Raw genomic sequence first — 26,526 nt, forward strand, 5'->3', positions numbered from 1 at the left:
TGCTTTTAGTTTCACGAAAGTGACGTTTCGTACAAATACTAACATGCTACTCTTTCCCATCCCTTGGTGTATTTGCAGCGCGGCTCGGTAGGATCGCAATCGCGCAACCTTCGGATGACGGTTTTGAAAAATTTGTTCAAAAAGATGGCCCTCGTGAAGTCACTCGTGCGGACGCTGCTCCTACTGTTCTTCATCGGCAGCGTGCTGCTTCTCATCTACTGGAGAGACAGTAGCTCCGAGTCGTCCTCCAAACCGTCCACCACGTTCGCGCTGGGCAGCTTCAACACGCACATCGTAACGGGCGGCAGCCTGGCCGGCCTGGCGACCGGGGATAGCAATGCGCGAATCACCGACACTCCGATAAGGTAAGCGAGCGCGGAGCACTGCGATAGCAATGATGATATATTATATACATAATGTTTGTTGCGCGACCCTTCTGGAAAGCACATTCGTCCCGAGTGCGTGCGCGCTCCCTCTCTCTCCCTCGCTAGTAGTTTATGATCCGTGTAAATCTATTACCAAACGGATGTCACGGCATGCTTCTGCTGGCATGCTCAGCAGTTTATGAATTTGCGGAGCGATAATAAAAAAAATGTAGGTGCCACGCTGGCGTCCACTGGGTGGAATGAGCGGAAATGGAATCATAAAGTACAATTAGCCGTATTTTTTTCTTCTTTCCCTTCCTTCTTTCCTTCAACTGGCCACGTTTTATGGCCAGCTCATTAGGGGGAGTTAATTTGTTTAAAATGTTTTCTTTTGACCGAAAACTATGTAGCAATTAGTGGATTGATGGGATTTTCCTTCTCCATTTCAAATCCAAATCGGTTTCTGGTCCGTTCCCTCTACTTATGCTTTCAATCTCGTCTTTTTTTCCTACTTTCATGACTGGACCCCGTAGCCCCATCGAACGCTCGTGGACGTACAAGTGTGTGAACAATCGCTGCGTTCGGCATCATTTCGTGGATGGCGTCGAAGAGAACTTTGATAGCAACAATCTGCACGCGCAATCGGCGCAGCAACAGCAACCGCATGCCAGCGGGAGTAGCAGCAGCAGCAGCACCACGTCGAAAACGGCCGGTGGTAAGAGAATACCGTACCAGACGTGCGCCATGACCTGCGGTCCGATCAACATCTGGCCGCAGCCAACCGGAGCTACGACGATCGGTAGTAAGACATCCCGCTTCCGACTGTCCGACATGCGGCTCAAGGTCAATACGGCGGCTGGTTTCGAAGCGGTCGAACGGCTCCTTCACGAAGCGTTCGATGTGTTTCGTGCCGAACTGCGTGGCATACTGGTGGCCCGTGGTGCAACACTCGAGGAGATCGAAGGAGCAATGCCGGCGAATGCGATTCCACCGGAGCTACGGAACGGTATGGCTGGTGGTGCCACGGTAACGGTCAATGATAATGGTGATGAGGCGGCTGCCCATGATGGTGGTGAGGGTGCTGGACTGCCGGCGAATGGCCAATCCGCGAAGGAGAAGCACAAAGTTAGTACGGGAGGAAACTTACATTTCTTTACGCTGGTTAGTGATAAGCGGTACGATGTGGACACTGTTGAGGTGAGCCTGCACGTGGAGAAATCGGCCGAAACCTACTTAACGCTGCACACCGATGAACGCTACAACATGAGCGTAACCCGTAAGTCGATCTGCGCCATAGCTCCTGTGGTCTGTAGTGAAAATCGCTCACTTATTTACTGCAACTGTCCCTTTTTCAGATTCGGCGCGTGTACTGCGGGCAAAGATCTCTGCGCATTCCTTCTTCGGAGCGAAGCACGGTTTGACGACGCTCCAGCAGCTAATTTGGTTCGATGACGAGGAACGTACGCTAAAGATGCTCAACAAAGCCTCGATCGAGGATGTGCCAAAGTTTAAGTAAGTCTTGATTGTTTCTCTTGACTATAATGGTCAGTTGTTTCATACCACTTCTTCCCCACTCCTGCAGCTACCGTGGTTTGATGCTGGACACTTCTCGGCACTACTTCTCGGTGGACGCGATCAAGCGCGCGATCGTGGGAATGTCACACTCCAAGTTGAATCGTTTCCACTGGCACATTACGGACTCGCAGAGTTTTCCGCTCGTCTCGAAACACTATCCACAGCTGGCACGCTACGGAGCATACTCGGAGCACGAGGTGTACACACCGGACGATGTGCGGGAGCTAACGGCATTTGCGAAGGTGCGCGGCATACAAATCATCCCCGAGATCGATGCACCGGCACACGCAGGCAACGGTTGGGACTGGGGACCAAAGCATGGCCTAGGCGAGCTGAGCCTCTGCATTAACCAGCAACCGTGGAGTAACTATTGCGGTGAACCACCGTGTGGACAGCTAAATCCCAAAAACAACAACACCTACCTGATCCTCCAGCGGCTGTACGAGGAGCTGCTCGAGATTGTCGGTCCGCTCGATTACTTCCATCTTGGTGGCGACGAGGTGAACCTGGAGTGCTGGCAGCAACACTTCAATGACTCCGACATGCGGGCACTTTGGTGCGATTTCATGCAGCAATCATATCACCGGTTACAGCTGGCGGCGGGAAAGAACGCTTCGATTCCACGAACGGCAGCCGTGTGGTCGAGCGGATTGACGAGCTTCCCCTGTCTGCCGCGGAACGTGTTTGCGGTGCAGGTTTGGGGTGGGAGCAAGTGGCCCGAGAACTTTCAGCTTATTAACGCCGGCTACAATCTGGTGATCTCGCATGTGGACGCCTGGTATCTGGATTGTGGATTTGGAAGCTGGCGATCAACCGGCGAGGCCGCCTGCTCACCGTACCGTAACTGGCAGACGGTGTACAAGCATCGACCGTGGGACGAAATGAAGCTTACCTCGCTACAGATGCGCCAGATCCTTGGTGGAGAGGCGTGCCTATGGACGGAACAGGTCGATGAATCCATACTAGACTCACGCCTTTGGCCTCGCGCATCCGCCCTAGCCGAGCGACTGTGGACGGATCCGGTTGAGGAGCGGTACAGCGATACGGTACCGCTCGAGGTGTACAACCGAATGTCGGTGTTCCGTAACCGTCTGCTAGAGCTAGGGCTGAAAGCGGAACCGATATTCCCGAAATATTGTGCCCAGAATCAGGACGAGTGTGTATGATATTACGCCAATCCGTTCTACTAAGCCTACTAAAGGCGAGGGGATAAATGGAAAGAATGATTAGTGATGAGCAGCACCCCTGATGAGGATGACAATGATGATAATGACGATGGTTTGCGTGGAATACGCTGAGGTTGTGATACTATGACCATAGGACTGCGATCCTACGGTATTCCTTATGAATGTTTTCTTTTTTTTTTACGGATCATCATGGAACCTGAACTACACAGACTACACACACTAGTGAGTGAAACGGTCGGACCTAGTGGTCTTGGGTGTGGCGGTACCCGAACAAAGAGCAAAGAAGTGAGATTAAGAATTCTACTGAAGAGCAATCTATACCTAGGCGCAGTTAGCGAACAACTCGTGTGGCCTGAGCGAAATTGGTGTGTTGCCTGATACTTATGGCAGGAAGCTTCGAACGGATAGAGTGAAAAGTTGTACATAATACTATGAGAACGATGATGAGGGGCCCGGAGCTCAACGGTAAACCACAGGCCCCAATGATACGGTAGCTACTTATACGGAGGTTTCACGTAGCACTCTAGACATCAGCATTGACGCGTGCAAGGGGACGAGGAGAATTTTTCAACAAATTGAGATTCACAAGAATTCCTTTTATTCTCCCACACTCAGCCACCTCTTTCGCTCGCTCTCTACCAGTCTCTATTAAAATTGTGTCACTCAGTAGATGAATATAATTGGGGTTTTTTTTTAATGGCGATAAAAGTATTTAATTTCTAGAACAAAAATGAAGAAGACTTTGATTGTTTCGGAGCAGATTGAGCTAGTTCAACGGCCGACGCGATTGGTTGTACTTAAGTACATCCTCCGGATAATGGATAACGGACAGAATCCTGTGTTTATGATTAGGCTGCTGCGCCCGTAGCTGATTAAAACGAGATTATTAGTAGGCTTTGATCACGTTAGCCTTAAACCACACTCGGTTAAACAAAGTACGAGAAAAAAGAGAATAGAAAAACTAGAGAGACCAAGAGATAGAGAAAGAAAGAGCTACGACTGCGAGCTTCGTCTTCGTCTGCGACCGCGTATGGTGCCTCGACGCGGCCACAAAACATGAAAATTGTATTTCATAATTAACACCCTCACACGCATACACACATACACTTGATGACCTGTAGAAGGATTTCGTACCTTTTTAGTGTTCACTACTGTTTCGTTTGAACTTTGCAATATTATCTGTGTAACGCTCCCGTAATGCAAAGTGTTTATTTTGACCGTGTTACTACGATGTTTACCTTCCTGTTTTAGTGGATTATTTATCCGTTAAGCAAAACGATGCCATAAAAGAGTCGACATGACGACCACCGTGGTCCGGCCACCGGTCACCGGTGTTTGGTGTTTTCCATTTGCCAACCCGGGTGTTCTCAATCCCCTATCGCACCGCTCCCCTCTATACTCGTCTTTACTATTCTAAGTGCACACACTGTAGGATATTTAGCAGCAAGAACAATGTTATATAGTTAGTGAAACAAAGGGAAGCTGTAATGGTAGGACACACACACACAAAACACAGACAGGCTGAATGCGTTATTTGTTTCGTCTCATTCATCAACGACCAAAAATATATAGGCCAGGATGATATGGTTGCCTGGGGAGCGTTGCCTTTCTTTCCGTTGGATAACTTTGTTACGATAAATACAAGCGGTAGTAGTTCACTCGGCATGGTGTGGTGTACTATATAGGCAAATCTAGCCTGGAACTAGAAAATGCTACCAAACATGGACCAGCCATTCATAAAACTCTCACTCAATAACACATACGGGCAGTGCTTTCCCTCTACGATGGGACACTATCGCCTACTAAGAGCGATTACGGATGCAGTAGAGTTGCTGGATGATAAACGGATAACGGAGTGACACTGAATCGATCCTCAACCCCATTAACAACTTGCAAACTATGAGCACTAATTTTAGGTAAAACTTTGTTAAACTTGTTCTCTTGACGAGGACGAAAAGGTATATATTGGCATTACTACGACTAAGGCTGCGCGTGAAGTGATACTCTTCCGATGATGCTGACGAGCTTTTGAATGGCGGATAATAACGGTAGAAAGGAGCTGTGCATGTGGTCATATATAAGCTGGGTTTCATTTTCATTATCGTTTTTTGTTTGTTTTATTGCTAATCGCGCGTTACCTTACGTGCCAGTTTGTTGGTTGTTTGTTAGTTGAATCGATACAAAACAAAAAAAGAACAGAAGTACAATGAGTAGGGGTTTCTCTTTCACTTTTTATTTTATTTCATTTGTATATCATAAACGAGAGAATCAACCCTTCCGCTACTGCCTCGGTGACGCACCTGGGCGGAGTGAATAATTTATGCTGACTAACAAGCCTTAGCCGGCACGCTAAAGAGATGGATAGGGTAGGAAGGATGAGCGATACCTTCCGGTGTAGCGATTGAACGATATTTCTCATTTAAAAAATGCTAAACGAGTGGCTCTCGTGTGCGCTCTCTCTCACTCTCTAATGAAATTGATTTATTTTTACTAGTAAAAGATAGCGAAATAAAGAAACGAAAATGATTCAATCATTACAGATCTTTCGATTAGTTATTTCGTGTGTATTCTCGTACTTCGCACCGCAATCGATGATGACTAGATTTTTCAGCAAACGTAGCTATCGTTAGCAACACGACGAACAGTGTCGCACGCCTCGATTAAGATGCACTTTTCGCAGCCGGCAATCCTGGCCCTTCCCCGGTCCACATTAAAAATTGATAGCCGCTGTCCTTTCCTCTGGCGAAATACGGAGAACATGTGTACGATTGCTTTGCAAACTCAGCACTGCATTACCTAGCGAATGCCAAGCGACTGCACCACCGAATAGCCACACACCACACGTCGAGTCAAGGTTTGGAGGGCTTTTAATTATAGATCAATATACCACTGCATGACGTTCCCTATTCTTCCTAGTGCTAGCATGGAGTGGGCGACGAGAATGCGTTACGTACTAGCAATTAAATCACTAAATAATGACGTGCACCGTAGTGGTGCATTATGTTGCATTTTTGTTGCGTTTCCGATGGACGTCGGAGCTTGCTGCTCGTCGCAACGGTAACGCAAGCGATTCAGTAACATTCCGGGTGCGGACTTTCTTGGTTGGCCGTTCCAGAATGAGGATGAAGATGATGGTGGTAGTTGGATTCGGTTGTTTGTTGTTCCTTTTGCACGGATGCTGCGTATCAGCTGATGGAGAGGATGCTGGAAACAGTTCCGCGTGTCCTAACGACCGAACCATTAACCGTGAGTATTAACTAGCGTTGTATTAATTAGAAGTAGTCCACAAACTGGACAGCTAAAACGCCGAAGTGCGTCAGTGAATGCCTCACGCAATGCTCATTAGATGCTTGCCCTTTCATCTCATTATCTGCTCGTCTTAGTCACGGCATACTACGAGATGCCACCGCTCTACCAGTACGACGATTACGATCGCTGCTTAGCGAAGCCCGGAGCTATCTACTGTCTGGTCGATGGTTGGATTGTACCGAATGCTACCAACCCTCGCTGGACGGTGATACGGCAGTTTTCGGTCGACACGAAACGGAGCTTCCGGCATGATCGGCTCCAGCGGGGTCTTTGCATGGATCGGTGTCACCAGCTGCTCGGCCGGTTTGATCATCGAACGCAGATGAAGTATTTCCTGGCGCGTTTCGAGCCCAATGGTGCCGAGGAGGTAAGTGACTCAGTATTTCCCTGTTTTTCGCTCCCTCCCTTTGTGAGATTGCTCCATGCCTTCCAGATCACATTCGATCCGAACACGTTCCGTGGGGCACTCGATTGGCGCAACCGGTACCGCCGATTAGCCAATCAATGTGTCAATTACGAGCTCAAGCGTCAATACGCCCTGATGGCGTACTCTACCGTCGAGTACTGTACGACACGACGAGCCGATGGTGACGTAGAAAAATCTGCGCCACAACCACCAGCAACAGTGGCAGCATCCTTAGGTAACTAGGGATACCGGCGTGCTCTAAATGATGAAATATGTATCCCCCACCACGGTTGCTTCTCGTTTCTAGATGGCGTAGACGTGCTGTTTCTAGTCGTCCTTGGACTGCTGCTCCTCCTGGCAACGCTCTCGACGGGTTACGATTGCCATCGGCATCGGATAGGACCATCAAGCGAGGTCGGAACGGAATCGGATCGGGTGAAGGATTACTATCGATCCGTTGGAGCGATGGGACGTCAGTATGCCATCGGAATCGTTGATTCGACAAACGCTGAACCCTCTTCTATAACACAGTGACCAATCGCTTGCTGGTGGCCTTTTCTCTCTCTCGCAACTGGCACACACTGACAACGGTTCCGGGGAAAAAGCGCCTCACCACTGGCCACCCACCATCATCACGGGATGACCTTCGTTTCATTCATGCCGTCCGCTTTCTCATCATGTATCTCGTTATCGCTGGCCATTCGATGCTGTTCAACTGTATCCTTCCGCTACTCAATCCCGAGTACGTCGAGATGGTAATGGTCGCTTCGAATCGTTTTGTGTTCACATTATCATGAGCCCTCCTCTCTCTTCAGCACTATCGGCGCTTTGTGACGATGTTGATTCTGAACGGTGTCACCGTTGTGCAGACGTTCTTCACGATCAGTGGCTTCCTGTTGGCGATTCAGTTTAGCGGACAGTTCACCGATCAGCGACACCCGTTCGGTTGCCGGGAGATGTTCCAGAGCATTCTTTATCGGTTTCTAAGGTAACGAACGCACTCCTTAGAAAAGCTCCGTATCGTGTATAAATCAGGTTGCCTTCGCCTTTCGTGCCGCAGGTTAACGCCGGTGTACGGGTTCATGATGCTGCTGGATGCCACGTGGTTGATCCGGGTACAGGATGGCCCGATCTGGAAGCGTCTGGCCGAAACGGAGCGTACCTTTTGCCGCAACAACTGGTGGGCGAACGTGCTGTACGTCAACAACTACCTCACCGTATCGGAACCGGTAGGTGCCTCACACCGAGGTGCACGCTTATCAACCCAACTAGCCGCTAATGGGGAACCGCCTTTACGTTTCGTTCGTTGGTGATTGACCAAATGGTCTACCTACCCTTCGTGTTAGTTTTACAACGCCGCTAATTGCACGCATTAGTCTGGTTCGTAATGAGGTGATGGATGTTATTATTCTTTTTTTTTAATGAACCATCATTATCACAATCGCCCGCGAGATATTGAACTCAATTTAGCCGGAAAAAGACCTTTAAACTGTCCTTCCCCATTTTCAATACCCTTACCATTATAGTGCCTTCAGCAGAGCTGGTACCTGGCGACCGATTTCCAGCTGTTCGTTCTCGGATTGTTACTACTCGGTGTGACGTGCCGTTATCCGAAAACACGGAAGCCACTGTTTGCGTTCGCTTCGGTTGCCTCCATCCTCGCACCGGCCATCGTAACATACGTGAACCGTTTCGAAGGTGTCGTGATGCTGCGGCCGGAGTAAGTGGCGATTAGCTTAAAGGACGAATGGTTGGAGGGGCCATTTTTATGTTGGAATTTATTTGCGCTCCTGAAGGGCCCTTAAGTACGTGCTGTGGTACGATCCGATGTACCGCCTGATGTACATTCCGACGCACACTAACGCTGGCAGCTACCTGGCCGGTCTGATGGGCGGATTGATATATCGGTCGCTGAAGCAACGAGGTTTCGATGCCGCCGGACGACGCTATAAGGTGTGGCGGGGAGGGAGGACCAACAAACCAAGCCGCGTTTCTAATGCCCCCTTTTTTACTTCTCTCGTCAGCTCTTCCGCATCCTTTGCTACACCGCACTTCCGGTGGCGATAGCGATGCTCCTGTCGGCGTACCTCTTTTACGCGTACGAGTTCGAGAAGCCCGCCATCTGGATAGCGCTTTATGCCGGCTTTTGCCGTAATCTCTGGGGACTCCTTTTCGCCATCTTGTTCCTGGGGCTGGCACTCGGTGTTGGCGTTGGTAAGTCCGGTTGTCGTCATCGTCGTTATAGTTAACATGTGATTCTCACACGAACACGCACACCACACCAGGAGTCCTGCGACGCGTTCTCTGTAGCCCCATCTTTCGACCGCTGGGCAAGGTGACCTACTGTGCCTTTCTGTGCCATCTCTTCATCATTCGCGTCACGTTGGGCAACGTGCGGCAGCCGGTTTATGTTAGCGACATGCGAATCGTAGGTCAAAATCTTGGACAGAAATTAGCAGAGATATGTACACGGACGTGTTAATCTTTCGATTTTCGTACCTCTCTCTCCGCCCTTCGGTAGCTGGTTTCGACGTCATCGACGCTTGTGCTGGCCTATCTGATGGGAACGCTCATGTATCTGCTGATCGAGGCACCGTTTGCCAATGTTCAGAAGGTGCTCCTCTCGCCGAAACATGGTACGTATCGAATGGCCGATTTGGTGATACCGATACCGATGAGTGTCTTCGCTTTTTATTCATCCTTTCCATCTCAGAGTGTGTTTACAAGGAGGAAATACAGTTGGTCAAGAATGGCGGAACGGTATCGACGATAGGTCCAGCAATCGGGGAGGCAGATACGGCGACTGTTACAACCTGATTTAGGTTCGCTGCGTGGCAGTTAGCTCGCATCATCGCACCAGGGTGAAATGCAATAAATCATGTCTCAATAAATAATGTAAAGCACATTACGTGAAGAAGATGTTGTCGGTTGTGTTGTTAAACTTGTTCGTAATTCCGAAGAGGAAGTTTTTTTTCTTTTTCCAAACATTGATATCAGTTTTTGAATTTTTTTTGGCATCTAAAAATCTCTAATTGCATCAAACGAAGCCGTTTCAATTTAAATGACATCTATTTATGTGGAATGTAATTATTAGTGAAAGTCAAGTACGAGCTAAGCAATCCAATAGTAAGGTCACAAAATGACTGATAGTCAAAAAATAATTAGGGATGAGGATGAGTTTATTGAGAAAGTGAAGCTGTTTTAAACGATGTATCGGAGATCACTAATATAAATTTGAAATTTAAACTGTGACTATTGCAAGGACTGGAATGTTCCTGGGTACAGGATAAAAAAAAAGTCCGAAATGAGGGTCCAAGAACCCATTGGAGAACATTTGCAGCTTTCGAATCCGATCCACGTTGTTGCATTCACAAGAGCGATAGACCAATGCGTCAATAGGAAAGTTACCGGTTTACTCCATCTTAGAATCATGCGTGAGCGATGCTGTTCTCGTCTTGTTCCCTCACTGTCCAGCTCTAGATCACATTTTTATCACAATCACTCGCTATTTACTTTGGCATGTCGCCACCATTACCAGTTTCACTTCCTGCATCGCTACAGGCGGTTGGCGGTTAATCCTCGGCCACGACGCTGCAACGTCTGGGCCAACAAAGTAGAGTATTTAAAAGCTGAAATCGCGTTCTAGGAAATGCGCAAAATAGTTGCTCGCGGCGGAAAAAGACTGTTCGACAAATCTTGAAATTATGCATTCGCACTCTCTAGCAATGAACCGCCGGACCAGAAACCCGTCCAGCTAGTTAAAGTTTCCATTCCAGAAACTTCAACCCCGGGTACCATTTGCAGCGCAACTGGTACAACAACAAAAAAACGCCGATCCAGAAGGTTACATTAGGCTGGCATTAGAGGGTGTAGCACTGATGGAGCCTTGATTACGCATGCGTGGTTGCATATTACATCAACGCTTAGTCCAGTCTAGACTAGTGATTGATGATGATCGGTTGTCAAACGGTGCCAAAGTGTAACCCTCACACTAGGGATTCTCTTGCGGATACCGGAACGCATCGCCAGAATGCCGAGCGCGAACCATTTGGAACATTCTCGATAGCGAACGCACGCGTAACACGAACGTTGAGTTCATTTAATAGTGTGCCAAGTGCCTGGTTATAATTTGTAATTGGCAGCCTTTGAGTACCGATGCAAATCAGTTGCAACGGCGACGGTCCTTGCCGTGCGAGCGAATCCTGTCAGCCCCAGTCTACGGAGTTTTATCTAAATTGCATCTTGCTAATTAACGGATGGATTGGCATTCCGATAACAGACTACAAATCGCTTTTCGAATATTCTGAAAACCGTCTCCTCTGTCAGCGTCCGACGATTAGCTGACCGCGTCACGATAATCATACACCTGCCACCGAGATGCCATCGTGGTCGTGCGCCATTAACCGGTTTTCCGGTGGCGCGAAAATATGCGTGAAGCTGCTCGAGCGCGCGGCCGCCCGCCCGAATGCCCTGCTGCCTTGCTGCTGGAAGCAATCCATTCATTCATTCGATGCCGTAAACCGCGGAACAGCTGATCTGACCTTGAAAAGCCAGCCGGGCGGTACCACTGTGGTGGGAGTGTGCTTTCCATGCTGCTCTTGATTGATTGAATGGTGACCAAACGTTATTGCATGCTCACCCGTGATGGAACGATTTGTGATGGTTCTTTTTGTGAAAATTTGTTGATGAACAAACACTTTCGCCTTCATCAGCCATTAGCGTTTTGCTCGCGCTCGCGCACACGCGGAGATTGCAAAAGAGAAGACGAACCCCAGGGTCTGGCGTTGAATGTGATGCGTGCGCAATGAGTAATCATCTTGGCGGTGGATTGTGAGGTACTGTAATGGGCAATGAAAGCATGCGCGAAAACTAATGGAAGCTGGGGTTTTTACGATGGCAGTAATGGTGGTCCGGGCGATCTACTGATCATTTTGGGGTCAAACGAGTCACTGGAACAATTTTCCGAATTATATCCTTTGTTTTTTTTTGCTAATCGTCCTCATAATATATTGATCTATTAACGCTCGTTGTACATCAACGATATTATAAGGAAGTATCGTAATTCTTTTTGTTGTATGCGCGACGTTAAAAAACTAATTGCATCAATCGAGCACGCCAATGGCTTTCATCGCTTGTCGGTTGTGCGGTCTTTGTTTGGAGCCTGCTGTGGTGTACTAAATGTTAAAAATCTCAGTCTTTCAATTTTTTATCCTTATCATGTCATGTCGCTAAAAAGTTAATTAATCGAATAGACTTATTAAAAAGATATCGCAGTAGCCTTGGGCAGTACAATGACAATAATGGGTCTGGGTTATTGTATAACTTGGCCTAGTAACTCAATGTGCTCAACATGTGCAACCGATGTTTTTATGTTGCAAACACGACAGATCTAGTTTAGAATATTGTTCCTCGGCCTGGGATTATTGAGCATTTTCTGTGTTTAGCTACCAGGTACCGCATTTTAGTCATTCTGTATCGAAGAGTTTGTCCTACATTTAAAGATGTTTCTAATAGCTTGATAGCAAAGCTGCTATCCACTGCTAGAATCAGGATTCCCTCCCAAGGATATGCCGAAAATCGTTCAATCGAAGAACCGTCTAGAGGAAGCGGTTTGTTCAAGATCACCTGCTCACAGGCAGTGACCTGCGGTTGGCATTCGAAACCAATCTGCTGCCACCTTCCACTGTGTTGCCGTTGTTAAAAATCCGCATCAGATAACAGGTTATGACGATATGCATCCTTGAACCTTTTTGCATGGAAACCTTGAACAACGGACTACCCGGCACGGGCTCGTCCCAAAATACAGTTCAAAACCAAAAGAATATACTTCCGCCCTGTTGCCGCTGTCATAAATGGTTATCATAACTGGTTTCCATCGGAGAAATTACGAAATGCATCCATCCAACATGTTGACCAGTTCCAGTTCAAAACCAATCCTGCGATTTGGTTGAGGCGTTCAAACCATCGAAAAACAAGTATCGCAACAGAAACGATGAAATTCTCAAATTCATGGTCAAAACGTATTATCCATTTGGTCTGCATTCCGACGGGGCCGGAGATTGGTTACAGGCCTGTTTCCTGACGGATCGATTAGCAACCCCGAAACGCCGCGGTTTGTTTCATTCCATAACCGTCGGATGAAATGGAAAACCTTTGAAGGTTTCGATGACGTCCTAAAAGGGCGGATCGAAATGAATGAAAATTGAAAAATCCCCTCGCTTGGCATTCACTATGCCGTGGAGTTGATATTGAGGATCCGAACTTCCTCTGCCTCCCGCATAAAGGTCTGATTGGATTGGCTTGGACACAGACAGTGATATGATAAATTACATCTCCACCAACTCGCGCTAGGAATGCAAATCAACCAACGCGCTACTGAACACGGTTGCCTTCACCAAGCCTTCAATTTCTGTCAACGCGTCTCAGCGGGAACACTGAGACACACTGAGACGTTCTTGATGGAGGAAAGTTCTACTGACTGCTTTGATATCCTCTGAGGGAGTCGTTTACTACAGATCACTGCAGGTATGCGTAGCGCGAGCGACTCAATAGTGGCAGCAGCAACAGCAACAAACCCTGTATTTTTGCAGGAGAAGGGGCTTGATGCCGATCCAACGGTTCTCGGCTATACCAGCGGTCGACCAGTATAGCGCTAGCATCCGCGCTGGCAGCATCTCCCTCCCTCGCTATAAGGCTGATGACATTGGTTAGACAGTTCGCCGGGTTTCTGTTTCGTGCGAAAGTGTCTAAAGTGAAGAGGCTAACAAAAAAATAAAATAAATTAGCATGAAAGTTCAATCAATCATGTGGCGACGGCGGTCGACTATTGCGATCGCACCAAGTGCACCAACCATCATCATCACTATCGGCCTACTGTGTAGCGGTGTCGGAGCGTTTGATGTGCTTTTCGGTTATAACCGTTAGTAGTGATTCTACTACCCTTTCGCTGCGATTGAGTCGTTCTGGAAATGTTCTCACACCGCGGGGGTTTGTTTTTTTGTTGGTTTTGCAGAAAGTGAATACTGGCAGATGCCCCAGCTGCAGGTGTACGACAGTATGGAGAACTGTCTGCACAATCGGCCGACGGGTGTGTTTTGCGTGACGAAAGTGGCCATCAAACCGGACAGCCGGTCGACGGTATGGAGACTTATCAAGGTACGGATCGCCTGTCCCGTGTACCCCACGGATGTGCTGCAAGCGAATTACTGAGATTTCGTGTTCGTTGCAGAAATACTCCAAATATACCTTCCAGTATAATCACGATGTGCTGACACGTGGCGTGTGTGTCGAAAAGTGTGCCCGTGAAGTGGAACAGCTCGCTGCATCCGGCGTACCGGTGGATCGGTATTTTGAACCAAAGTTTAATATCACCAAAAGGGTGCGTTCTGGTTTTGTGAAAGATGCTTTGCGTGCTACCCTATACTACTCATCTGTTACCATAACTTGCAGTTCATTATGCCCGATTGGTTGCTACCGAATGTGACGCATTACCGGAAATCGTACGGTCGGCTGGTGAATCTGTGTCAAAACTATGCCCTCCGAACCCAGTACAACCTGAGCGGTTACGCCGAGATCGAAGAGTGTACCACCAACGACACGCTCGTGAGACCGATAGGTAACCGCAGAACCAGAAATTTTTGTCCAGAATTGAAGCCTCAATTCGATACTCTTTTCCCAACATTGCAGACGCATATGATATCGCTTATACGACACTGCTTGTGGTGCTGGTTCTACTGACGATAGGATCACAATGCTACGATTCCCGCTTGGCTCGATCGGCCACAGACGAAGATCATTACGAGCGTCCTCTTAAAAGCCGCGGTATGTCGAAAGAACGGAAGTAACGCTCAGACGCATGTCTGTCTTAGTAACTCGCAGTAAGTGAGTTGATCACTTACGCTACTCCCCTTCACAGTTGCTACGGCGTTAACGGCATTCTCGTTGCGTCGGAATTGGGCCGCGTTGACACGCAAATCGTGCAGAGCACAGTACCAGCAGGATCTATACTTTATCGACCAGCTACGCGTGCTGACGATGAGCTTCATACTACTGCTGCACGTATTTATCGGAATGTGCATGTTTACCTCTCAGAATCCACTGGCAATGGAGCAGGTTAGGAAGAGGCGCATGTGGATGATGTACCTGTAAGTTAACGCTTTTCCGTCCTTCTGATTTCGTCCTCCAGTTTTCAGCTCATCCGATCTCGCAGATGCTCTTCTCGGTCGCCCCGATACAGGTGGATATGTTCTTCTGTATCAGTGGACTGTTGCTAGCCGTCCAGTTCCTGCAGCACACGGAAAATAAACGTTTTCGGCTCAGCATCCTCTGGCAGGGTCTCGTGAATCGATACCTTAGGTAAGCTAAGAGGTAAGGACCCACAGACTAAACCTGAGAATTTTCGTGGTTCGCTTTCCGTAGGTCGCTGCCCGTGTACGCGGTGCTTATGCTGTTCACGGTGTCCCACTATGACACCTTCCTGACGACGCCGTCCGGCTACAAGATTCAGCCGAAGATGCGCCTCATCTGTCGACGGAAATGGTGGATCAACTTTCTGTTCATCAACAACTACTATCAACCGGAAGAGCAGTGTCTGATCCACACCTGGTACCTGGCGGCCGATTTTCAGCTCTTTGTCGTGGGTCTCTGCATAATGACCGCCCTTTGGAGGTTCCCCAAGGCCACCTTTTGGACGGCGACGGGATTAGGGGTGGTTGGATTTGTTCTACCGATGGCCAATACCTATCTGCATGCCCTCGATGCCATGATGCCACTAACCATGAAGTGAGTTTCGCACGATACGCTACTCGATCGCTGCTCGATACTCACTTACATTTCCTTACCCATTATGCACCCCACAGAGGCAACGAGTATCAGCTTTGGTATGATGAGTACTTTGTCAAGTCTTATCAAGCGACGGAAATGCACTGCGCCAGCTACTTTGCCGGTATGATCGCTGGCCTGCTGTACCATCGAATCGCTCGCAAAGAGTTGACGCTACCGCTCAGCATGGTAAGTACCCTGGCAGAGAGCTCAATCACGATCGATTCTTATTTCGATTTCAATCTCAATCTCATTCCAGCTACGCATTCTGTTTAGTCTGGGCTCGATCGCAATCGTTGGGTTTGCACTGCAGGCGCCCCTTTACAATATGATCCACTTCACGAAACCCTCCGCCTGGATGGCACTACTGTCCGGGGTGCACAAGGTATCGATCGGTGCCTTCTATTCGACGACCTTCCTGCTGCTCACCTTCCATCACCGCAACACGCCCCTAGCCCGCTGGTTTACGGGAAACACATTTACCAGAGTGCTTGCACGGCTAGGGTTCGGATTCTATCTAATGCAGATGACCGTGCTAAAGGTCGTGTTCGCCAACTATCCCGAGGACACGCGCATCAACGTGCAGCTGATCGTAAGCCTTTCTCCGACTATGTTGGTACCTGATAAATTCTTTTCCGATCACTCAACTGCTTTAAGTTCTTCCTTCCTGACAGATATCGACCTACTGCTCAACGTTCGTGCTGTCGTACGCCATCGCGCTCGTAGCGTTCCTGCTGGTAGAGAAACCGTTCGATGTTTTGCTCAAGCTGCTGCTAGGTAATGGTGGAAAACACAAACCATCATTGGTAGGTTCGGCATCTTGTAAAGCCCCGAATGGAGAAGTTGTGATATCAACGATCATGAATGGCGCAGATGTGAAACCAGCAGCATCAGAGGAACGCTGTTAATGGCGTATCTGAAGCGATGAGTTCTAACTTCTAGCATCTAGGATTTGGATAAATGTTTAAAGTAGGCACCCTCCATGCTTAGCATGTGCAATAGTAGAAAAAATCAAATGTGTCAATTTTCCCTCAAAAACATTGCGTATATTTAGGAGTATTGCTTGGAATTAGTGGGGAAACGGGTGTCGACAGCTCATTTGCTTTTGTCCTTTTTAAGATGTAATGATGCCATATGTTCGCAATTCGGTTTTTTACTTTTTGGCGAGCCTGCGAATCAAATCGAGATTAATAAAACATAATTTAGTCATAATACAGGATATACGGCTCTGCCCCCGTCCTCGTTCTTACGAAGCAATCGTTTACAGATGGCAGCAATCGGGAACTCGACCAGCACGGCCAGCACAAACGCAGATACGTAGCTCCAAAACCATAAAAAAGCAACTGTATCGAGCTGGAAAGAATACCCGGTATCTCATAATTAGTAATATAGCACTTTCGCTACTATGAGCTATCCTTACAAAGATCCACCAGTTGTAGTCGAGGCCAGTACCGGTGGCATTTCGTCCGTAAAGCTTCAGTACCGAAAACTGCACCATAAACACTCCGTACGATAGTCGACTGAGCAGTAGTACGATGGGATGTGTGTGAATCTTGGCGTACCTTGCACGCCACACCGTTGCACCATGCAAGAGCGCCACCGCACACATTACGCCCCAGCTGCAACGATGAACCGCTCCAAAGATGGCATTCCACAGCATCGGTTCGCTGTAGTCCAGCTGGTAGAAGATGAAAGCCATTGAAGCCTGGCCAACGACCAAAGCCAGCGGTGCCCATCTCAACACACGTATGCCTTTCATAGATTCCAGCTCAAAGGAGGGATTCGTCTTTAACCGATGATAGGCCAACCCAGCAAACAATCCTGCAAAGTAGCTACATGTGTTCGTATGGAACAGCATGTAATCGTAGTGGAACTCACGACGCGAGTAGAGCATGAACCTGCATGGCCTGATAAAAGAAAAGCGGAACACAATATAGAGTTATTATCGCCCATTACCGACTGCAAGCTTTAGCGCCAGGCTGTGCTTACTTGAAAACGGTCAGAAAAGCGCCGGGTATCTTGTGATAGTAAAGATTGGCGGTCGGTACAGCAAGCGAGAAGCCGGCAGCGAGCACCAGGAGCGGTTTGGTCAGCCTTGGATGTCGGTTGATGAGCAGCAAGAGCGGTAGTCCGATGAGAAAGAATTGAAAATCGGCTGCAAGGTGCCACGAGTTCTGCATACACTGCATAGAGAAACGGAAGGATCGTGATTATGTAAATGGCCACCGACTTTCCGAATTTATGTTTGCGCTAAGGGCTATGATCCTTACCATGTTGTTTAATTGGAAATAGTTATTGAGAAACAGAAAGATAAGCCAACCATTCGCTCGGCAATTGTCTCTCTCCGTCTCAAAGAAGCGATAGTCACCAGGGCCTTGCGACAACCGATCGAACCACGACACGTAGTACAGCCACACAAGGAACATGAGTGGAAAGATGCGAATGTAGCGAGCGAGAATGGCCTTGCCCAGGTAGGACCATCCGATGCGTCTCCCTGCGGCATACTGCATGAAGTACACCGCCAACATCATGCCACTGATCGTGAAGAAGGTGTGCACCTGAAAGGGGAAAACACTACCCAACGATTGCACTACCGGATGACCATACAGCTCCTCCAGCGGACGCATGTTGGCCGTAGGAGTAACACTATAGCCGATCATCACGTGTATGACTAGTATACTAAACACCGAAAGCAGCCGGAACACCTCGACGAAGGCGAAATCACGGTGCAGCTGGTTTACCGGCGGTGCCACAAGTTGCGCCCACGTTCGACGCACCGAAAACTCCATCCATAGAGGCTCAATAGAAGGTGCAGCAGCATCATTATTGTTATTGTTGTTGGGAATAATCCGTGCTCCACGCAAATCCATCACGGTTGCATAGATCACTAGGCCGCTCAGTGTGAGCACGAGTAACACAAAAAGAACATGGTAACCAGTGATCGTTGTAGACAGGTGCGTCTCCTTGGTGACGCAATGTTCCAGCTCGGAATAGCCCGTGAGATTGTATCGCATCCAGAGATGATAGTTGGCGCAAATGTTGAGCATACGACCGTACTGCATCTGCCGAGCCGGAAGCTTGTCGTCCGAAAGCAGCTTCATAAGAAACTACAACACAAAAGAGGATGCAGATACGTTCTTAAGCACCGACTACCGACCAGACCGGAATTCGTACAATTAACTCACATAAGGCTCTACCGTCACCCGCTGTGTATCGAGGAAGGATTGCACACCAGGCTCCAAGCCCTCTACCAGTGCCGCACAGGCATCAACACACAAACCACGATCGAGCAGCGAGTGCTCGTGGAACGAAGGACGTTTGGAGTACCTCTGATGCACCAGATCCAAAACCAATAAAAATCAAGAAGAAAACCAGACGAATCAATACCAATCACGTTCAATCGTTTGCCATCTTGCTACCTCGATCGTGTTCCACAGAACGGACTTCGGATTCGGTTTGATGACCGTTTTCACGACACAGTACAGGCTGGCTTTATATCGCTCGAAGCAGTCGGTTACATCTTCATACAGGTACAGTGGTGGCATCGTATCGTAATCATCTGAAACAGGACACGCACAGAATAGAGCACAATATCACAATTGGAACACGAAACTCTCTTCACGAAACAACACCTTTCAACGGGGATTCCTCGATGCAAGAAACCAACTGAGAACTGCCAAGAACCACCAGGAAGCAAAACGCAAAACTGATCCCTTTACTGGGTAGAGCCATTTCCGAATAATGCATCCGCACAGACCGAATGTCGATACTGTTCTGACCAGGACCTATGAGCTCCTCGACACAGGAGGGTTCAAACATTTCGACTACAGGAAATCCTTTCTCTCCATAACTCCTTTAAAGTAAGGTAAACTGGATTCCCGGTGAACCGGTTGGACACGCTTCCCTGGATTCTAGTGTCCATTGACCTTCGAAATTATCTGGCATGCGTTCATTTCCTTCGTTGGTTGGCCCATTCACTGTAATAATTGACACGTGGAGGTGTAAAGAGTACCGATTCCGCTCAGCGAGATTTACTTTCGTTAACTAATTGTAACAGCGTTATTCCTTGATATGTTTCGGCATTTTTTTTTTATAATATTATCATAGTACCATAGCGTAACTATGGAAAGCCCCATCCGTCGCTATAGACCATAGCAGCGATAGGAAATATACAGCGATACACAACCCAGCGCCAGCCTATTGTAATTTACCTTTCAAGAAAGAACTGATCTAGTGTGAAGAACAAATGTTTTCGTCGACTTATATTACAAACTCTCACAGCAGAAGAGAACACCAATATTTTGTTCAAAATGGCTTCCAACGAAAACAACTAAAGTGAGCTACATACGGGCAATATTATTGGTCAATATTCTAGGCTACTTGGATTTATCTAACGTATTCAGGCTCTGCAAAATGTTTTCCAGTCTCTGAAAATATATTGAAAATATCAAAGCCTGGAATATTGACCAATAATATTGCGCGTGTGCAGCCGGCTTTAAGTTTTACTCAATGATAGTGCGTATATTTAGGATTATTGCTTGCGATTAACGGAGTAGCAGCAGTTGAAAACTCAGATACTTTTTTCCTCTTTAAGATGAGTCGATGCCATATGTTCGCGAATTGTTTTTTCACTTTTCGGGGAACCTGCGAATCGAATCGAGATTAATAAAACATAATTTAGTCATAATACAGGATATACGGCTCTGCCCCGGTCCTCGTTCTTACGAAGCAATCGTTTACAGATGGCAGCAATCGGGAACTCGACCAGTACGGCCAGCACGAATGCGGAAACGTAGCAGCAGATCCACCCAGAAGCAACCACCTCGAACTGGAAAATGTATCGCATAATTAGTAATATTCTAATTTCTATTTGCAGCTGTAACGAGCTATTCTTACAAATATCCTCCAATTGTAGTCGAGGCCAGTACCGGTGGCATTTCGTCCGTAAAGCTTCAGTACCGAAAACTGCACCATAAACACTCCGTACGATAGTCGACTGAGCAGTAGTACGATGGGATGTGTGTGAATCTTGGCGTACCTTGCACGCCACACCGTTGCACCATGCAAGAGCGCCACCGCACACATTACGCCCCAGCTGCAACGATGAACCGCTCCAAAGATGGCATTCCACAGCATCGGTTCGCTGTAGTCCAGCTGGTAGAAGATGAAAGCCATTGAAGCCTGGCCAACGACCAAAGCCAGCGGTGCCCATCTCAACACACGTATGCCTTTCATAGATTCCAGATCGAGGGAGGGATTCGTCTTTAACCGATGATAGGCTAACCCAGCAAACAATCCTGCAAAGTAGCTACACGTGTTCGTATGGAACAACATATAATCGTACTGGAACTCTCGATGTGCGTAGAACACGAATCTCGGTTGCCTGTAATAAAAGCGGAACAGAGTTGATTGTGAATCCAATCCATTACCTGTGGCAAGCTCCATGTCCTGGCTGTGCTTACTTGAAAATAGTCAGCAGAATGCCGGGTATCTTGTGATAGTAAAGATTGGCGATCGGTACAGCAAGCGAGAAGCCGGCAGCGAGCACCAGGAGCGGTTTGGTCAGCCTTGGATGTCGGTTGATGAGCAGCATGAGCGGCAGTCCGATGAGAAAGAATTGAAAATCGGCTGCAAGGTGCCACGAGTTCTGCATACACTGCATAGTGAAACGGAAGGATCGTGATTGTGTAAATGGCCATCGACTTTCTGAGATTTATGTTTGCGGTAAGGGGATATGCTCCTTACCATATTGTTGAATTGGAAATAGTTATTGAGAAACAGAAAGATAAGCCAACCATTCGCTCGGCAATTGTCTCTCTCCGTCTCAAAGAAGCGATAGTCACCAGGGCCTTGCGACAACCGATCGAACCACGACACGTAGTACAGCCACACAAGGAACATGAGTGGAAAGATGCGAATGTAGCGAGCGAGAATGGCCTTGCCCAGGTAGGACCATCCGATGCGTCTGCCCACTGCATACTGCATGAAGTACACCGCCAACATCATGCCACTGATCGTGAAGAAGGTGTGCACCTGAAACGGGAAAACACTACCCAACGACTGCACTACCGGATGAGCATACAGCTCCTCCAATAGACGCATGTTGGCCGTAGGAGCGGCAGCGTAACAGCACATCACATGAATTGCTAGTATAGAAAACACCGATAGCAGCCGGAACACCTCGACGAAGGCGAAATCCCGATGCAGCTGGTTTACCGGCGGTGCCACAAGTTGCGCCCACGTTCGACGCACCGAAAACTCCATCCAGAGAGGCTCAATAGAAGGTGTAGCAGCATCATCATTGTTATTGTTGTTGGTAATAATCCGTGCTCCACGCAAATCCATCACGGTTGCATAGATCACTAGGGCGCTCAGTGTGAGCACGAGTAAAACAAAAAGAACATGGTAACCAGTGATCGTTGTAGACAGGTGCGTCTCCTTGGTGACGCAATGTTCCAGCTCGGAATAGCCCGTGAGATTGTATCGCATCCAGAGATGATAGTTGGCGCAAATGTTGAGCAACCGACCGTACTGCTTCTGCCGAGCCGGAAGCTTGTCGTCCGAAAGCAGCTTCATAAGAAACTACAACACAAAAGAGTATGCAGATACGTTCTTAAGCACCGACCACCGACCAGACCGGAATTCGTACAATTAACTCACATAAGGCTCTACCGTCACCCGCTGTGTATCGAGGAAGGATTGCACACCAGGCTCCAAGCCCTCTACCAGTGCCGCACAGGCATCAACACACAAACCACGATCGAGCAGCGAGTGCTCGTGGAACGAAGGACGTTTGGAGTACCTCTGATGCACCAGATCCAGAACCAATAAAAATCAAGAAGAAAACCAGACGAATCAATACCAATCACGTTCAATCGGTTGCCATCTTGCTACCTCGATCGTGTTCCACAGAACGGACTTCGGATTCGGTTTGATGACCGTTTTCACGACACAGTACAGGCTGGCATTAAATCGCTCGAAGCAGTCGGTTACATCTTCATACAGGTACAGTGGTGGCATTGTATCGTAATCATCTGAAACAGGACACGCACAGAATAGAGCACAACATCACAATTGGAACACGAAACTCTCTTCACAAAACATCACCTTTCAACGGAGCTTCCTCGATGCAAGAAACCAACTGAGAACTGCCAAGAACCACCAGGAAGCAAAACGCAAAACTGATCCCTTTTCTGGGTGGAGCCATTTCGGAAGGATGCATCCGCACAGACCGAATGTCGATACTGATCTGACAAGATCCGCATATTCCTTCACTGAAATCGGTCTCGTCGTGTAACGAAAATGACCATAGAATTCCCATAAAAAATACGTTATTTACATAAAACCTTGAGAGCCCTCTAGAGCTACCTAAGTTTCACCGTGAACCGGCTGGCTGGAGATGCTCCGCCGGCTTCTAGTGTCTATTGACCTTCAAAACCATCTGGTGTGTGTTCGGTTCTCGCTCGCGACGGGATTTACTTTCGTTACCGAATTCTAACGGCGTTGTTTTTTTTTATTATTTTTTTTTGTCATCGAATCCGTTAAAACAAACAAAATACAAAACACTCGATCGTGTGACGTCGTCGCGGGAACAGCTACACCACGCACGGTGCTTTATCTATTTCGTTCGAAAGATGATGCTGCGCAGCAAGTTCATCGCAGGTTTCTCCACCGCCAGGTGTAACATGATCGCTAGGAAGTAGGAAACGAAGAATACCTTCAGCCCCATCCAAACCTACAAAACAGTTAAACCGTCGGTCAGAATGCTCGACAAGCTCCGTAACAGCTGGAGCGCTAGCCACCTACCAGGAGCTCGGTGGAACCGTGCAGTACGCTAGTTTCGTTGCTGAACATTATCCGAAAGATGGGAAAGTGGATCAGGTAGACACAATAGTACAGCTTCGCACCGAACTTGACCACGGCCGATCCTTGAAAGTCTGCAAAGTGCGAGTGTAGTAGTGTAGTGTACTAGTGACAACATCTCTCGTCTACTTACCATTCTCCGTAAGCAAAACTCGTAGGAACAGCGCACTAAAGAAGGCAGCCGCCGTGAGCTTGTAGAGTGCGTAGCAAGCCGCCAACCAGAGGCGGCCCTCGGAGCTTTCGGAAGCTTCGATCGTAAGCCGAATGAACACGAGCAGCAGGAAGAAGGTGAATGCCATGAACTGGTTCAACGTACGGCATACGATGCTGTGGCTCGATCGACCGGAAAGCTCCCGGTAGCGATCGTACAGCAAGCCCGCCACCATACCACCGACACTCCAGCACAGGTTGTTGTAGAAGGGTGTGTAAAGCCGCGCCATAAAGGCACTGTCAAGCAGGAAGAAGCGCATCTCGTGCAAACTTAGCGGACCAATCGGATCGAAGTCATTCCAAAGCACGGTGAGAAAGGGCCCAAGGAAGGAGCACACGATCGCACCCGTGATGATCAATGGTGTCCTGTGGGGCCATCTGTAAGGAGTAGAACGGATCGTGTGTCTGTTGTAAGATCCCCAAAATATTGTGCAGATTATTCTCACCTAAATGAAGCAACTAGCAGCGTTGCAATGACGATGAACAGCTGAAAGTCCGCACTAACGTACCACGAGTGTGGTAGACACTGTAACAGAGAGAGAGAGCGTGAACATCAACAAACGTGATCGTGATCGCTAATAGCTAAAGAGCGGATGCGAACCGGTTCATGGGTGTTGTAGTTGGAGAGAAACAGCACGTTGAGCCACCAGTGTGACCGGCACGCGGTTTGCTCCACGATCAGCTGACGAGGTGCGAGCGGTCCGGCGACGAAATGCTCGTACGCGAGGGTGCAAAAGGCGAGCGTGAGCAGATTGAGCGGTACCAGCCTTATCAGCCGGTTCACGATGATCGCCGCTAGTGTAGGTCGCGATGGCGCCCCCGTTTGTTCCGATGATCTTCTATCGGCTACCAGCTTCACGGTCAACAGCATCGAGCTCATGGTGAAGTACACGAGCATCAGAAACGGGAACGTAAGCTGGCTCAGCTTCACGTTGGGCTGGGTGAGAACCTACGAATCCGGTGGCCATGGCATTAGCCGTCGATCGATTAGAGTTTTGTTTTGCGAAACGCGCGAACGCCCATGCTGCTTACCCGCTCTAGATCAGAGGTATCTTCAAGCGGCATCATGAATGGACCGAACAGGCAGCAATGCGCCAATACCAGCCCCACCAAACCGTAGCACTTGAAGATGTCAAACAGAAGGAGCTGATGCTGGGCAATCGCTTTGCTGTTGATCGTTTGCGTACCGTTGCTGCTGCTGCTGCTGCTGCTACTTTTCCCACTGATGCTCGATCCTCGAGATTTGAAACACAAATAGCACGCGAACACGGCAACAAAGGCGGAAAGAGTAACCGCTACCGCCGATTGGTAGTGTTCGCGAGGCACCGGCGGCACACAGTACTCCACCTCCGTGTACGGCTGGACACCGGGCAGCTTGGAGCGTAATCCAGCAACCACGCGCTCCTGGACAGCTAGCTCGGTGTGAGGATCCGCTTGATAGGCGGCCGGATAGAAGTGACGTTCGAGACGGTAACGATCCGAACGGTTCCATGAGCTCGGTAATTCTGTGCGCCGCCTCCGGGAAAGGTCACTATCACTGCTCAGTTCCGTGCCCGCAGACAAACAGACACCCCATTCGAGCAGCGTTCGGCGAAAGTGCTTACGATCATCCACCGGTAGGAAAGGACCTGCTACATGCCGGATGTTCTCCTCGGGTAGAATAACCCTCGCCATACAGTACAGTACCGGTTTGTCCGTCCTGGCGCTACACTCATTCCAATCCTCTAGCACGTACAGTGACCGCAACACACCGTCATCGGATGCGACCCGATGCACCCAGCTGATTGTACACAGTAGCAGAAGCAACACCACGAAGTGAGATCCGTACCGGGGGCACATCGTCGAATGCGCTCCAATAGACGTCTCGCGAAGGACTACCTATCAGCCGGCATGCAGCAGTTTACTGCTACTGCCGTTGTTACGGAACTATACAGCGCGTGTGCCGCCTTATCAGCTGTCCAGGGATGTCTGATGCGTGCACAGCACAGCACGTTGTCCCGTTTCTTTCTATCTCTCCTTCTACATACGCACGAGGAAGCCTTATAACTCATCAAACAGATCGATTTTGACCGGTCAGACGGTCACCGTTCCGGCGTGTTTCGATGGTTCTAGGTTCAACACGTTGTGACCGTTCCCTAACAGTCACAATCAAACGCTTGGCGCATTTTACGACTTGAATTCATCGGGGCGAGTAGGGGGTGCGTTGTAATGGAAGGTGGAATGCATCGATTAACATACCGGAATCGTATAATAATAATGGCAAATGGCACGAGATCTGGAGTTGGATCTGTCAGGTTCAAAGAGGCGTCATAAATAAGCAAGCATGCTAGTAGGCCTTGTTGTCACTTCGTCCGTCGCTAGCTTCTCGCTCGATCTTCACACTTCGACGCCTACTACTGAGACCGAGCACGCGAAGTAGACGTCACAGCGTCAGCAGCAGCAGCAGCCCTGCGTAAATATTGACCGATTACTCCATAGCGTGCGTCGCACATGGGCTTCACGGTGCAATTGACTTTAATGCTTCTGACCTGTACCTTCGACCCTTCCATCGATGCTGAACTGGCGTTGTTTTGCATGTTTGCCGCCGTGTCTGGCACGCCACGCCATATTAGCAACTCATTGTGTGTCCCCAGCAGCAAATTGTAGCCTTTCACGTGCCGCAAACCACAGACCACTATCAAACCAGTGAGCATGGAGCATCCTCTCGATCGACGGTGTCTCGTTGGAGGGCCCAGCCTCTGGACCTTAATCTAGTACTGCACGCGGCGAGTCCTTGCACTGCGCTTGAGAG

The 26,526-nt window shown here is 48.6% G+C and overlaps 6 protein-coding genes across 9 annotated transcripts in view; 3 read left to right on the forward strand and 3 right to left on the reverse strand.

The window, feature by feature from the left end:
* Positions 1–5,661, forward strand: part of LOC125954722 (probable beta-hexosaminidase fdl) — a 29,321-nt gene extending 23,660 nt beyond the window's left edge. For all 3 annotated transcript variants that reach the window (XM_049685241.1, XM_049685242.1, XM_049685243.1), the window contains 4 exons: positions 79–365; positions 899–1,641; positions 1,721–1,877; positions 1,948–5,661. In XM_049685241.1, the coding sequence (XP_049541198.1) occupies positions 79–365; positions 899–1,641; positions 1,721–1,877; positions 1,948–3,106 (2,346 nt within the window). In that variant the 3' untranslated portion in view covers positions 3,107–5,661. The remainder of the gene's footprint in view (positions 1–78; positions 366–898; positions 1,642–1,720; positions 1,878–1,947) is intronic.
* A 581-nt stretch (positions 5,662–6,242) lies between these two features.
* LOC125955670 (nose resistant to fluoxetine protein 6-like) lies at positions 6,243–9,659 on the forward strand. The gene is made up of 13 exons (XM_049686811.1): positions 6,243–6,373; positions 6,511–6,803; positions 6,870–7,077; positions 7,150–7,314; positions 7,374–7,597; positions 7,658–7,830; positions 7,903–8,071; positions 8,369–8,562; positions 8,639–8,795; positions 8,867–9,056; positions 9,128–9,270; positions 9,364–9,478; positions 9,556–9,659. Exons 1-13 carry the CDS (start codon positions 6,244–6,246, stop codon positions 9,657–9,659), a joined length of 2,265 nt encoding a protein of 754 aa, XP_049542768.1. The 5' UTR covers position 6,243.
* A 3,814-nt stretch (positions 9,660–13,473) lies between these two features.
* LOC125954723 (nose resistant to fluoxetine protein 6-like) lies at positions 13,474–16,881 on the forward strand. 2 transcript variants are annotated; one of them, XM_049685245.1, is made up of 11 exons: positions 13,474–13,761; positions 13,855–13,997; positions 14,071–14,220; positions 14,292–14,457; positions 14,529–14,663; positions 14,758–14,954; positions 15,028–15,197; positions 15,261–15,623; positions 15,701–15,851; positions 15,922–16,254; positions 16,320–16,519. In XM_049685245.1, the coding sequence occupies exons 1-11, from the start codon at positions 13,629–13,631 to the stop codon at positions 16,386–16,388; spliced, it is 2,010 nt and encodes a 669-aa protein (XP_049541202.1). In that variant the 5' UTR covers positions 13,474–13,628; the 3' UTR covers positions 16,389–16,519. The 2 variants fall into 2 exon arrangements, with proteins under 2 accessions (XP_049541202.1, XP_049541201.1); XM_049685244.1 differs by having other exon boundaries at positions 13,477–13,761; positions 16,337–16,881.
* LOC125954724 (uncharacterized) lies at positions 16,718–19,818 on the reverse strand. The gene is made up of 8 exons (XM_049685246.1): positions 19,295–19,818; positions 19,082–19,221; positions 18,848–18,991; positions 17,933–18,769; positions 17,652–17,845; positions 17,083–17,569; positions 16,913–17,015; positions 16,718–16,831 (listed from the first exon to the last, which is right to left on the reverse strand). The coding sequence occupies exons 1-8, from the start codon at positions 19,479–19,481 to the stop codon at positions 16,758–16,760; spliced, it is 2,166 nt and encodes a 721-aa protein (XP_049541203.1). The 5' UTR covers positions 19,482–19,818; the 3' UTR covers positions 16,718–16,757.
* A 710-nt stretch (positions 19,819–20,528) lies between these two features.
* On the reverse strand, positions 20,529–22,238 carry LOC125955671 (O-acyltransferase like protein-like). Its single transcript, XM_049686812.1, has 3 exons — positions 21,408–22,238; positions 21,125–21,318; positions 20,529–21,045 (listed from the first exon to the last, which is right to left on the reverse strand). The coding sequence occupies exons 1-3, from the start codon at positions 22,236–22,238 to the stop codon at positions 20,529–20,531; spliced, it is 1,542 nt and encodes a 513-aa protein (XP_049542769.1).
* An 807-nt stretch (positions 22,239–23,045) lies between these two features.
* On the reverse strand, positions 23,046–25,793 carry LOC125954728 (uncharacterized). The gene is made up of 6 exons (XM_049685251.1): positions 24,768–25,793; positions 24,337–24,684; positions 24,182–24,261; positions 23,659–24,113; positions 23,469–23,599; positions 23,046–23,397 (listed from the first exon to the last, which is right to left on the reverse strand). The coding sequence occupies exons 1-6, from the start codon at positions 25,572–25,574 to the stop codon at positions 23,281–23,283; spliced, it is 1,938 nt and encodes a 645-aa protein (XP_049541208.1). The 5' UTR covers positions 25,575–25,793; the 3' UTR covers positions 23,046–23,280.
* Positions 25,794–26,526: the final 733 nt, after the last annotated feature.

This window comes from Anopheles darlingi, chromosome 3, assembly GCF_943734745.1.
Source record: "Anopheles darlingi chromosome 3, idAnoDarlMG_H_01, whole genome shotgun sequence".
In the NCBI taxonomy this organism is placed as follows: domain Eukaryota; kingdom Metazoa; phylum Arthropoda; class Insecta; order Diptera; family Culicidae; genus Anopheles; species Anopheles darlingi.

Bases quoted from the DNA above. Each gene is read 5' to 3' on its own strand.
- LOC125955670 (XM_049686811.1), top strand. From the start codon at position 6,244: ATGAGGATGAAGATGATGGTGGTAGTTGGATTCGGTTGTTTGTTGTTC. The intron at 7,078-7,149 runs GTAACTAGGGAT...TCTCGTTTCTAG, and splicing joins AACAGTGGCAGCATCCTTAG to ATGGCGTAGACGTGCTGTTT. The intron at 9,057-9,127 runs GTAAGTCCGGTT...ACACCACACCAG, and splicing joins GGCACTCGGTGTTGGCGTTG to GAGTCCTGCGACGCGTTCTC.
- LOC125954723 (XM_049685244.1), top strand. From the start codon at position 13,629: ATGAAAGTTCAATCAATCATGTGGCGACGGCGGTCGACTATTGCGATC. The intron at 13,762-13,854 runs GTTAGTAGTGAT...TTGGTTTTGCAG, and splicing joins TGTGCTTTTCGGTTATAACC to AAAGTGAATACTGGCAGATG. The intron at 13,998-14,070 runs GTACGGATCGCC...TGTTCGTTGCAG, and splicing joins CGGTATGGAGACTTATCAAG to AAATACTCCAAATATACCTT.
- LOC125954724 (XM_049685246.1), bottom strand. From the start codon at position 19,481: ATGTTTGAACCCTCCTGTGTCGAGGAGCTCATAGGTCCTGGTCAGAAC. The intron at 18,992-19,081 runs GTAGCAAGATGG...CTGGTGCATCAG, and splicing joins TTCTGTGGAACACGATCGAG to AGGTACTCCAAACGTCCTTC. The intron at 18,770-18,847 runs GTGAGTTAATTG...TTTGTGTTGTAG, and splicing joins GGGTGACGGTAGAGCCTTAT to TTTCTTATGAAGCTGCTTTC.
- LOC125955671 (XM_049686812.1), bottom strand. From the start codon at position 22,238: ATGAAGCTGCTTTCGGACGACAAGCTTCCGGCTCGGCAGAAGCAGTAC. The intron at 21,319-21,407 runs GTAAGGAGCATA...TTCACTATGCAG, and splicing joins ATTTCCAATTCAACAATATG to TGTATGCAGAACTCGTGGCA. The intron at 21,046-21,124 runs GTAAGCACAGCC...CTTTTATTACAG, and splicing joins ATTCTGCTGACTATTTTCAA to GCAACCGAGATTCGTGTTCT.
- LOC125954728 (XM_049685251.1), bottom strand. From the start codon at position 25,574: ATGTGCCCCCGGTACGGATCTCACTTCGTGGTGTTGCTTCTGCTACTG. The intron at 24,114-24,181 runs GTGAGAATAATC...TACTCCTTACAG, and splicing joins CTGCTAGTTGCTTCATTTAG to ATGGCCCCACAGGACACCAT. The intron at 23,600-23,658 runs GTAAGTAGACGA...CGCACTTTGCAG, and splicing joins AGTTTTGCTTACGGAGAATG to ACTTTCAAGGATCGGCCGTG.